The 13210-nt window shown below is 46.1% G+C and overlaps 1 protein-coding gene across 1 annotated transcript in view; it reads left to right on the top strand.

Annotated features, from left to right (window-relative positions):
• LOC105363674 (cadherin-related tumor suppressor-like) overlaps window positions 1-1560 on the top strand; it is a 5747-nt gene extending 4187 nt beyond the window's left edge. Inside the window, exon 2 of the mRNA XM_011501425.1 lies at window positions 9-1560. Within this exon, the coding sequence (XP_011499727.1) occupies window positions 9-1560 (1552 nt within the window). The remainder of the gene's footprint in view (window positions 1-8) is intronic.
• The last annotated feature ends 11650 nt before the right edge of the window (window positions 1561-13210 follow it).

Raw genomic sequence — 13210 nt, 5'->3', positions numbered from 1 at the left:
TAACCGACGGACGCGGACGAGGGCCTTAACGGCGACGTATTTTATACGCTGGCGAAGGAGCAGGACGAGGGGCAATTTACGATCGACGAGGCGACCGGACAGATATCCCTGGCGAGGGGCCTCGACCGCGAGACACGAGACAATTATCATCTGTGGGTCGTGGCGCACGACGCGGGCTTGGAGAGCCGGCTGTCGTCGAGTGCGATTGTCCACGTGGAGGTGCTCGACGAGAACGACAACGTGCCCCGCTTCGTCGATAGCAGGCCGAAAATATCGATCCCCGAGACGACGGCCGTGAACGTCGAGCTGCTGAGGTTCCGGGCCACGGATAAGGACCTCGGGCCGAATAGCGAGCTCGCCTACGCAATCACCGCGGGCAATAGACGCGACGCGTTTCACGTCGATTCCACGACCGGAGCGCTCTATCTGCGAAAGCCCCTGGATTACGAGGAGCTCGAGACCTATCGCTTGAACATCACCTGCAGCGACGCCGGTCACCCACGACTGAGTAGCGTAATAACTCTGCGCGTCGACGTAATCGACACCAATGACAATCCGCCCGTTTTTCCAAACACCGCGATAGTCCGTCAAATTCTCGAGGGCATTCCCGTGCACAGGCCGGTCGTCACCGTGACCGCCGAGGATCCGGATTCCGGTGATAACGGCGTCGTTACGTACAGCATCGCCAGCCAGGACCCTGAGGATCAGAAGCGCCGATTCGGCATCAATCCGACGACGGGAGTGATTCACACTCTCTTGCCGATCGATCGCGAGGAAATCGACACCTTCAAATTGGTCGTCGTCGCGTCCGACATGGCCCAGCCCCACTCGGCCCGACTCTCCGCTGAGAAACTCGTCATCGTCATCGTCACCGACGTCAACGACAATGCCCCCCTCTTCGTCAGCATGTCCGCGGCAATATTGCCGATTAAGAGCAGCATCGCCTATCAGCCGGGCGTCGAGCTCGAGGTCGCCCAGCTCAGGGCAAGGGATTTGGACTCGAGCACTAACGGCCTCGTCACCTACGAGCTACTACGTTTGGGCGCCAATTACACGGATATGCTCAGGATACATCGTAACAGTGGAATTTTGACGCTGAGGCTGCCACGCTCGTCCCACACATTCGAAAGGATCTCGAAGCTCCAGGTGGGCGTGAGGGCGACCGACGAGGCCGTCCAGGCCGAGCGGCGATCGTCCGAGGCGTACGTGACGTTAATATTGCCGGGCGAGGGTGACGATTCGCCGATTTGGGAGCACGGTGGGCGATTGGAGGGTAACGTTTACGAGAACGAGGTCGCGGGCACGAGTGTTTTGCGGGTTAGCGCGAGGAGCCGGCGATCGAACGAGGAGCTGGAATATTATGTGACGAATGTGACGGCTGGCGAGAGCGGACAGCAGGCTGACAAACTGTTCGACGTCGATGCGAAAACGGGAGTGTTATCGACGGCCGCAGCTCTCGACCGGGAGACCAGAGTCGAGTGGTACGAGGTGGAGATTTATGCGATTGTGACCGGCGGTGGGAAGCCGAGTACATCATCGACTAAGGTAAGAGCCACTTGATATCGTTAATGATAATCGGATTGTTTGATTGATTAATTTTAATTCAAAATGCCGATTTTGCGGGTTGGCGTTGGCGGTTGGTGGTGGGATGGGGTGGTTGGAGGGGGGGGGGGAACGGCGGCCAACGGGGCAGAAACGAACCGCATCGATTCGCAACAAAGTTACATCATCGGTTTCCTTGGCCTCGCCGGATATTCCCCAACTATTTGATGATTAATTAAACATTTGATTGAAAAAACAAAAAATTTGATTGAAAATTCCCCGACGGTATCTAGTTCCATGGTCATTTACAATTATCCTTCGCGACTATAAATTAGGAGATATTGCTTATCGCTAAGTAAACGCAATATAAAGTTTAGAGGCAAGTGTTATTCATCGTTTAATACGTCGGGTAAAAATGTTGCTTAAGAGGAAGTTCGTAAAGAACGACGAGGTGCCGCAATGATTATTTCTGCCTTTCGTAAATTATGATATTTAAGTTAATAGAAAAGCCATAATTGCCATATTTTTCAACATGTTTAAAATATCATTATCCTTTCGCCCCTTTACGAAAGCTTTTCTTTTCTCCATTTTGCGTTTTTCCTTCCCTTTATATTTTTTTTTCATTCCTTCTTTCACCCCTTTCCTCCTTCCCCTCCCCCCCCCTCTCTCATTTGTTCTCTCTTTTTTTTACGTCCTCCTCCTTCTCCCTCCCCCCAACGCCTCGTTTTTCTTTTGTATCGTAAATTATCATAATTGGCTTGCGTAGTACAAGACAATCTCGGGGGTAATTCGAACGCAAATAAGGTGCCTATATCACATGTGTGTAGCGCCAGCCTTCTTAATATCATTTTAAAGCTCAAAAGTGAAGTTTCGAGCATTGTTGTCATTGCAAAAAAAAAAAAAAAAAAAAAAAGACAATGAAGAAAAAAAGAAAAGAAAAGAGACTAGAGACCAGAGACAGAGAGAGAGACATTAATAATGGAGCCGGGCGGTCGCATCTCGTTGCGATTCAAACGCGGTGTGTCAAGACGCATATTCACAGCCTCTCTAAAAAGCTAAAAAGCCTTCGTTTAACCTGCAATATATTTTACTACAATGTCACGTACGTTAAAATTCAACTACTCGACGTATAAGAACGCTTAAAAGCCGTTGTGTGTTGGCTTACGCGCAAGTGTCTATTTAAATTTACCGGTGAGCGCTCGTCTCGAGTAAAAAGAGAAGAGCCGAAGGTTTTTCTCCGGGAACGGCCGGCTCGCGAAAATACGGCGCATTAACATAATTCCTAATTACGAGGGAACTGCGCGAGGCAGGGCAATTAGTTCGCTCGCAGCTACTAAAAACATCCGCGCGATTACTCACGAACGAGGGCTCTCGCGAAAACCGTAAGCGCAGCACGAAAAACGAACCGGCGCGAGTGCGCCTCCCTCCATTATTTACATAATCAGCGACTAGAACGTAACCTGGGACAACGGGACGGTCCGTGCGGTGGTACGGGGGTGGGGTGGAGGGTATTACTGGGGTACGTGCGGGCGCGCGCGTGTATCGGCGGGGGGGTGGGGGGGGGGGGGGGGATAGGGGGACGTTCGAGGGCGGAGACGGTTACGGAGGAGGAGAGAGGAGTTGGAGGAATTAAGTCATCAGGCGGCTCTCGTGCATCATGCTCCCTCTCGGTGTTTTACATCTCTCCGGTGGCACTTCCCACGCGAGTGAACGCATCCTCCTTCCGCCCCCCCCGACACCCCTCTCTATCCCAATGTCGCCGAGCGCGACCCGGCCCTTTGCCGTACCCACCCCTCCCCCCGCGCTCGTTCTATGGTCAGTCACATCCCCTCTTCACCCTGTTTCCCGTCGGCGCACGGGGCTCGGAGATCCGGAGGAGAGAAGCGCCCCTTTGAGCCCCGCCCCTCCCTCCCTCCGGCTCCGCTACCCAACCCCACCCGAGCTACTCGCTCGCTTTCACGGGGTAATGAACCGTAGGCGTAGGTGGGACGAGTGCGAAAGAAACTATGTGTGCGGGTGCGCGAGGTTGCATAATAATGCCGTGGCACGTAGTTAAAGCAACCGTGACAGAAAGTAACGAGCCGCGAGCGCGTTACTTACACGGGCCCATGGAGTCGATTAATCGCGGCCCTGGGGACTTGGGCGCAACGCGCGTCCCTGTTTCAAAGATTTCATTTGCTCGATTGTAAAATAGCGGGTGGTAGGAGTAAGATTAAAAAAGAAAGGGAAATGAAAAGAAGGAAAAAACGGCTACGTACGGGGAGGCTGATTGCGAGCGGCTACGTGCGCTTAGGATGACTATTAGAACTTGAGCTTGCCGGCGCTTGCACGTTCGCACGCCACCACGTATTTTCGCTCTCTCTCTCTCTCTCTCTCTCTCTCTCTTTCTGTATTTTTTTTTTTTATTTCGCGGCTGCTCGTTTTCTTTATTTATCCCTCGTCCTTTTTTGCACGATATATTCGGTTTACTAGAGTTTTAGTCTTGATTAATGGTGATTGGTTTTTTGTTGTGTACTGAATGCGAGATATTGAAGTACGTAAAAAGTATCCTATGCGAAATATATACGGTGTATTGATTAATGGATATACATTCTTTTCGTAAACAGTCTTGTAAAATTCGCCATTCGAATACATTTTGAAATAATTTTTGCTCCCCGCTCGGTTTGATAATAATTTTTCACATTCTCTTCCTTATCTTGCGCAAATTATATTATTTTGCGTGATTAATGATTATTTGCTCAGTGATAACGACAAAATTAATTATTGAATAATACTTTGTCGTTTATTGGCATTATAAAATCTCTCGATTGTAGCGGAATAACCTTCTAATGAATTAACTTTTGAATAATTCACTAATTGCAAAAGGCCTATGCAAATATTAAAAACAAAGGAAGTAAATAAGAAAAAAAAAATTTACTATACAACTATACAAAGTTTTTATCGCGTGTGCATTACGAGTTTTAAAATACTTTGGTTAGATAATGAAAATGTGAGTAATCAATATGCGGAAAGAACGGTATCACGTTTGCTTAATTTATTATGTGATTGGCAAAACAGAAGATGCCGTTTCTATTTTTCCGCGTACTGGCTAATGAAATGCTCGACTCCTCCATACGTCATTTAAAGCAGTACAAGCACCTAAATATTGGCCGAAATTTATATAAATTAATTTCATAAATTGTATATCTCTTGTATAACTCATACAGATAAAATAAAATTAATCTTACATTTTCATTAAATCACATGACACAAAATTCAAGTTAACCTTACGTATAAGAAGCGCAGGTGAAAAAAAACGCCGCAAACATTTAAAACCGACGGAGATAAAAAGAAGTGGAGCGCGCAGCAGAAAACAGAAAGAGAGAGAGAGAGAGAGAGAGAGAGAGAGAGAGAGAGAGAGATGGCGTGCAGAAACGAAAAGTTGGAACAGAAGAGAAGGAGAAACAAACAGACAGAGAGATGGAGAAAGCACGAATGAACGTAAGAAAGAGATTGGGTAGGGCACGGGCGCGGGAGAGAGCGAGACAGTACATATAATACGCGCGGGCGCTCGCGCGCGTGATAAAGAGATGAGCGACACAAGACGATGAGAGAACCGCGTGCCAGGAAGTCAAGTTGTATTCGAGTGCGTGTACCCATCGCGGCTCCGTGTCCCTCCCCTCCCCATCACTCTCTCTCTATCTATCTCCCTCTCTCTCTCTCTCTCTCTCCCTCTCTCTCTCTCTCTCTCTCTCTCTAGCTCTCTCTCTCTCTCTCTCTCTCTCTCTCTCTCTCTCTCTCTCTCTCTGGATCTCTCTCTCTCTCTCTCTCTCTCTCTCTCTCTCTCTCTCTCTCTCTGGATCTCTCTCGCTCCCATACTATCCATCCGTCCATCCGTTCGTCCAGCCATCCATCTCTCTCAGGGAGAGAAAAACTTGATCTCAGTCGAGCGCTCATACGCCGAACGGACCTATAGTTAATACCCGTTGCAAGCTGAGCGACATTGCTGCCGTTTCATCGCTAAGGATTCTCTGTTATTTTAAACTCCTTGGCCTCCTCTCCACTTGCCTCCCACCCTCCTCCTTCTCCTCCTCCTTAACCTCCACCTCCTCCTCCGCCCCACACTCCTTAACTCGACCTGCAACTTCCAGATCTCGAGCGGGCGAGCAGAGTTTTGCTCACCGACCCTCCTGCCGTTAATTCATTAAAGGATCGGCGTGAATGGGCGCGGGTGTTGCCAAACTCCCGCTTAATTACGTAATCCCGAGGTAGTGGAATGGGGATGAGAACGGGGACGGGATGGGGTGGAGAGCACAAGTTTTTGGATTCGACGACCCGATTATTTATACGCTTGCTTCGTTAATTGCACCTGTTTTTGTCTGCCCATTTTCCCTGCCCATCGAATTAGCTTTAGTCTACAGGTTCGCCGCAACTGCGATTGTCAAGCGGACCGTTCCGTTTGATCGGCAGGTTTCCGCCCAATTTTGCCCATTATATTCTATATAATAAGCCCTCGTTATTATTTCCTCCAATATGGATGCAATGCAGCGATATTCAGCGATATTGCGAGTCCGAATGAAAATTTCACTTTTCACGCAGCACGCGCTGTCATAAATATCGCCAGTTATCATCTATAACGCAACGACCTAATTAATCATTGGGTGTTTTATCTATTTCGAGGTATAATCATTAAGTGGTTGAAAAGTGCACGGACGACAAATGTACAATTCGCCGCTTAGCCCGAGGCGAGCTCCAAGTAAATCGACGCATGTAAATTGTGTAAGAGAGGCCTGTCGCTCGAAAGGTATGATTTTAATAAGTACTTTAATGAAAGTTGGCGGCACCCAATGTTGGTAAAATCCCGCTATTTTCACCAACTTTCTTGTATTGACGATACTGCGACGATAGGCCACTTGCGTTTTTTTTTTTAATTTAAGGTTAATTTGGCTATTTCGTGGAAAGTTTAGAGTTAAATAATGCCATAAAGCAACGAAGGCGGAATGTAAAGTATTTCAGTTGCCTAGCCAATTATACACTTTGAGAGATTCTGAAAAAGGAAAAAGAAAAAAAAAAGATAAAAAAGAGAATGGCAGCTCGAGCAGTGGACACTGCGGGACTAAATCATATCGAGAAGTCCAGCGGAAAGATGAATAAAAAAAGGATTGGTACGAGGGCGCATCAAAAAGAATCCTTGCTAATCGCACCGAGCAAAAAGAGAAGTCGAGCCGAAAATAAAGGAGCACCACCTTTCCTCATCTTCGCAAATACGCAATAAATGCCATAAACAAATATACGCCTGTAAAAAGGTACACGATAATCACTGCATTCTTAACGACCTAAGAAATCTCCCGACACATTTCTGAAACCATTCCTTTTGCTTTCCTTCTCCCCCTCTACCTCGTCATTCCCCCCCCCCCCCACGCACACACACACACACACACACATCCCTCCCCCCCACCTCCCTCGCGCGTCGTCGTTTGTCGCAGTTATCTCGTCCCAGCTGCAGCTCAACAACGACTTCCAACTTTATATACATGTCTCAGAGTCCATATCCGCGCTAATCATCGTCCACCTCCTCCTCCACCTCCTCCTCCACCTCCTCCTCAACCCCCTGCCCCTCCTCATCACATCATCAGCGGCGATCAGCGCGGAGAGAATAAGGCGAAGAAGGAGTACATCGGCGGTATACACCAATCGCGAGCACACCAAGCCATACGGGCATCTCACCGACAAAATCACCGGCGCGAGAGGGGGCGGGTGGTGCCCCCGCCTCCCCCTTCGTACCCCAACGTGTAGGTGCTTTTTGCCTCGCCTTGCCGTAGCCGTTCGTTCTCTCGCTCGGCCGTGCGCGTCCGATCGGTCCCGAAAGCGGGATCTCGGAGATACGCCGGGGAATGCCATTGCCGCGGCTGAAGAAGGAGTAATAGAAAGACGGAGACAGAGAGAGAGAGAGAGAGAGAGAGAGAGAGAGAGAGAGAGAGAGAGAGTGGCGGGGATGGAGGGACGATCGAGCAGGCGAATGCACTCATAAGCTTTTTGCGGGGGCATCGGACGGCTGAGGGACGATGAAATATTCGGGGGATGATGCGCCTCGAGCGTCCCCGCGGCCAACTTCGCCGTTGGTTGACGCTCGGCTTTTTGCGCATGCGCCCGCTTTGATCAGCGGGGCGGTCCCACCACCTTCCGATTTCTCAGTTCGCTGAAATTTCGCGGCCGTTTCCCGCGTGAGAATAATTCCTCTCCGTACGGCCCTGCACTCGGCAATACGGACTCTAAATGTCCGGCCGATGCGTGGGATGGAACGAGATAAAAGTCCTGATACGGATAATTGATTTCATGCTTTCAATGGTGCGAAGCAAGTAGTTTCCGTAATCTCCATTGGGATGGACTTTGAAAAACTCTGCGCTGAGTAGCGTTGTTAGACAAAATGTCTCACGATAAGGTAGCTTTTAAAAGCGAATCCCTGCTGTCGAACTTATCTCGGATATATTTTTACTTATTCACTCTGTTATTTACCTTTTCCTAACTGGAACTAAGTGTTCGCGAGACATTCGTTATGCGAAAGCATCCTTTTTATGGATTATCGTTGCCATTACCCACGGAACTTACGAGGATTCCCCAGCATTCCTTCTAAGGACTTCAAAAACCTTTTGCTCCGTCTGTTTTCATACTAGTAGTATATCTTTATAGATCCTGGCTAAGAATGTAGTTAGTTACATTTCCACTGGAGACTCGCATCCACGCAGTCAAAAACCTGCAGCGAAAGTCAATGCTGATTCATATAAACATGATTCTTCCACTAATCTGATCTAGAATGTAACGGTTTCCAATGCCAAATTTGCCACCGTTATATGCATATGCTCTCTCTCTCTCTCTCTCTCTCTCGCTCAATGTATTTCTACTTTTAAGATGCTGCGGGGAACTATATGCTACTTTGAAAATATTTACACTTGAATACGATATGATTTTATTGAGTAATTTTCCAGTATCATCTTTCATGAATTTTCGCACCTTAAAATATTCGTCATTTTGTGCAATTGAATTGAATTGCTCTATTTTTCACATTTTGTGTGTTTAGGATTTAATGTCGTTACAATGTATTTACAAGTATTCTACATATTTGAGCATCATTATTGTTATAAATTTACAATTATTCCCTTCTCAAAGTTCAACCATCGGACCAGCCCCCCCCCCCCTCCCCCACCCAACCCCCCACCAACTACACCACACCCATCTAATCTAATTCACGTAAAGACGAGCATGTACGTGTGCGTGAATACGTGTTGAGGTTGTATAAGAGCAGAGAAATGCTCTCAAATCACGTATGTAAATTTTCAAAGTGATATAGGTACTTCGATAAATACGCGCTCGGTCGCTTAAAGTCTAAACAAATTTACATGAATAATGGGGTTAGTGGGTGTGCAAGCCTATGTCACAGTATAAATGCTCTGGGCTTTCTAGTGTACAAATTTTGCTGTACCAGCGCGTTCTAATTGGATTCACCAATAAAACACAATCCTTCACCTACATAAAGCTCGGGTAGACATAACTACGTATTTCATGGTATCTTATTAAAATGAAATTATTCCGAGTGGATAATTTTTCAGGTTAGAGCACGCCGGTGTGGCTCTGACTCCGTGGAAAAGTTGCAGGAAAGTAAATTGAATTATTTAATGCATATAATCGGTGGTAACGCCGAATCAGCATATAAATCCGTATAACATATCATCACCGCACGTGTATCCTCTCTTTATTATTGCCTCATTTGCCCTTACACATTTACCTACGTTTCCTCTCGCAATTCCTTTTTCTTATCGTGTTTTATCTCTGTCGTCGCATCCACCACTACACCTCCGCATCTCCTTCTGGCTCACATTCTTAATTACATGTTGCTTCAACGACTGAGCACGTTGTCCTCTCCTTTAAACCCCCCCCCCCCCCCCCACGCGCACACACAAAGCGCGATAGAGAGGGCGAGAGTTGAGAGAGGGTGGATGAAGAAGGACACAACAAGAAAAGGGAGCAGAGTGAGAGAGAGAGAGAGAGAGAGAGAGAGAGAGAGAGAGAGAGAGAACGAGACTAATGCGACAAGTCCAAGCCATTGACATCACCGCTACATACACTAGGCTGTCTCTTACTCTTTATCTACCTTCGTCATTTTCATACTTTCAGGATGAATTTTCTTAATTCTTCTTGTCGGGCGTTGAAGGGTTTGCAATGACAGGCACGCGCGTCAAAATCGTCTTATTGTTCGAATTTGATTTTTATCCTTGGCGTATATCCTCATGTCCTTTTAGGCCTACTTTATGATTATTTCGAACCTCCATCTATCCTCTTTCCCAATACAGTCGATTTCCTGGTCTCTGCCTATCTTTCTCGCTGCATTCTACGTCCCCTCCCCCTGTCCTCCTCCCTCCCGTACCCGCATCCATCCCGCGTCCCAACTATTGCCTATCTTTCTCCGTCTGTCCGAAGACAGACCGATCGAGTCCGATTCCCAACTTTCTCTCGCGCCCTCTCCCAGCTCAATCTATCTATCTTCGTCTCCCTCCGAGGATAAGAGAATGCGCCCATTCGGCCTCTTTTTCGTCCCTTTTTTCTCCTTGCCCGCCCCCACCACGCCTCGTGTGCGTATATCGACGCCATGCGCCTTCTTGGCCGGGAGTTCCGCGGCAGCATTGCAGGCGCGGCGTGCGAGGGTCGTTGAAAAATGAGCGCGACGATGACGATCATTATCGTGATATTGCACTGACGACTTTGACAAGGGAATTCATCGTGATCGTCGTCGTGGTCGTCGTCGTGGTCGTCGTCGTGATCGTCGTCGTGGTCGTCGTCGTGGTCGTCGTCATGGTCGTCGTCATCGTATTCCGCGTGGCCGCCGGCTCTTTGGCGTCGTCTGTACACGATCGGGATGGCACGATTGAGAGAGTGAGAGAACGAGTAGCTGCTAAGAGTTCTTGAGAGAATAGTTTTGGCTACACTTACTATCCGTAGACTTTGGCGTGTAGATCGTCGAAAATCATCGTCGCACACTGCGCTCGAGGTTGCTACGGTTCTTTCCTTCCTCCCCATTTCGTACATTTTCCATTCGTCTTTAGTACTTTGCAGGCATCCTTCCTGTCCTTTCAAATCCTCCTCTCCACCTCGTTGTTAGTTTTCACTCATTCGATCGCGATATAATGGACGAATGTATCGAGCTACGGTCTCGAGGGAAATTTCATTGGCCGGTTTATTATAAAAGGGGATTAATGCGACGCGTCGAGCATAGAGGCGTCGAGGCCAAAATCACCGATATAAAAATAAAAATAAAAATTGTGTAAGATGTAAAGTGCCGCGACAAGAATAATAGTCGCCGGGCTGAAGACATTAAAATTGATTAAGATTTAATTTATTCGTAAAACGCATAAAGCAAGATACAATCGTTTTGAAATCCTCGAAGAACGCGTGAACACTGGTCCTATCACATAAAATAAAGTTAATGCAGTAGATGCAACAAAAATAACACTTCACTTCAAACGGCCGAACTTTCGCCGTGGCGCCGGATTGACGCCCAGACTAAGAAAATGTGAAGAAAGACTAGGAAAGATAATGTAATGCGGAGAGGGAGTTTCTTAAGAAAGAAATAAGGATTTTGAGTTGATTATGTGCTGAAATCGTACGATACATAGTCGAAAAGGGAACCGCAAAGGGTCATTCGTAGAGTATGGGATAGGAGCAGTGATAGAGTGAGAGAGAAAAGGGAGGAAGATATTAATCCATCAAAGTGGCGAGAGGTCTTGTGATGTTAATTTTTCCATCTGGTATATAATAATTTGCCATTACCTGGCATTGAAAATACTCGATGAACGTCGCATAACTCATGGCTTTTCCTTTCTCTACTTATTCATTCGGTTTAACTTTTTTTTTATCTTATTTAATTTTATTAACGTATCAAAGCATGAAATGTATTTATCGAAGACGTTGCGTCAAATCTATCGTGAGCATGTGTATGGGCAAAGATGGGCAAGTTTGTGCGAGCAGCACGTGCTCCCACAAGTGCTAAAATGCTCCATTAAATCCATATTAAATAAAAATCAATGCCTAAAATATTACTTTTTACATAATGTTTAACGATCTATTTAAAGTGTGTTATTCGACTTCCTAATAATAAAATGATTTGATTGATACAATTTAGATCGGAATCTTGTTTATTTACGAGAGAATAGGTAATGTAGTGTGAATTTGGATAATTGAAAATAAAGAAAAGATAAGAGCAGATAAGAAGGGGTGTGGCCGGAGAACGGTGGCGCGGAGGGGTCGGAAGATGGAGGGGGAGGATATTTTGACATTAAACGCAAAGTAAATTTTAGGCGGAAATAAGTGATAGAGCAGACTACAATTATTTATCAAACAATTACGAATGTAGTGGAATTGTATAAGAGTTTTTGGAATTTTGAAAAATAAAAACAGTTTATGCAAATTGCGACAATTTATCAAAATTTTACGAATCGTCTCTGTCACTTTTATGTAAAGACTATTAAAATAATGTTTCCTTCTGATAAAAAAGAAAAAACGAAAGTCTATTATAGATTTATCGATGCTTTCAAATATAAATAAACTGTATGTAAAGCTTTGAAGGATAAAAAAGGAGACATAGAGATATAAAGATTAAGAGGTGATCAAAGATAAAGGCGTCCTTCGTAGCAACGTGGCATATGACATAAATTTACTTCCCTAATAATTTTACATTCGTAAAATTTGTAATTATAAGCTTGTGGTTTTACAAATATGAATTATATCAATTTCCACCCATCATAATCTTTCTTCGCGTTCCATCAGCCAATAGCGCGAATGTGTTCCAATGTCATTTAAACGAATAAATAATTACAAAATTAAATATACGCCAATACTGCCTGGACGTAGTTAGAAATTTAAAAACATTGCAATTAAATTACGCAGGTTTATTTCTCCTCAATTAAATTTAAATAAAAAAATCTATTTCCCAGTGCGAGTAATACATACATTATAAATCATTTCAATTAAAATCGCTCAATAAACATTACAAAAATTTCAAACCGACCGTCAGCCATTATAATTCATTATGGTTAGCTTCCACAACTTTTATTCCACCGGACCTCAATTTCATTCGTAATAACCTCGTAAATAAATTCTGACCAACTAATTAGCTAACATCGGACTTCCATTAGCTTCTCGAATTACGGCTTTTGACATCTCCGAGCCAGCTCCCTGAATTTTTCGGCTGTCCCCTCGCGGCCGACGCCCTGCCTCCTACGCACCAACGCATAATTCGCTTTGTAACGACGATAAAAGCCGACGGGGGCGCGCGCCCTCATCGGAAGGGCTGGGCGTGGAGTTGCAGGAAATCAAGCATTTCTATAAGGAATTATGGAAGTGCAGGCGATTTGTCCTTCGATCGCATAGACGACAACGATCCGGATAAATTATAATTTATATGGCCATCCTCGTTGTCTATGCGGAGCTGCCGTTAGCGAGCGCAATTGTATTTGGTTTTCGTCCGAAAAGGCCGTCTCATTTCTGGTTGCATCACTCATGAGTCCTTAAGACATTGCCGACGGACGTCCTTCTCCAGACTATGAGCGTGCGACCTCTGCCTCCCCCACCCCCCACCGCCAAGCCCAACTCACCATCTCCTCCTCCTCCTCCTCCTCCTCCTCCTCCTCCTCCTCCT

This window comes from Ceratosolen solmsi, unplaced genomic scaffold (assembly GCF_000503995.2).
Source record: "Ceratosolen solmsi marchali unplaced genomic scaffold, CerSol_1.0 scaffold3, whole genome shotgun sequence".
Lineage (NCBI taxonomy): Eukaryota > Metazoa > Arthropoda > Insecta > Hymenoptera > Agaonidae > Ceratosolen > Ceratosolen solmsi.
Note: the sequence above shows the minus strand (reverse complement) of the source record. Positions and strands in the feature narration are given on the sequence as shown.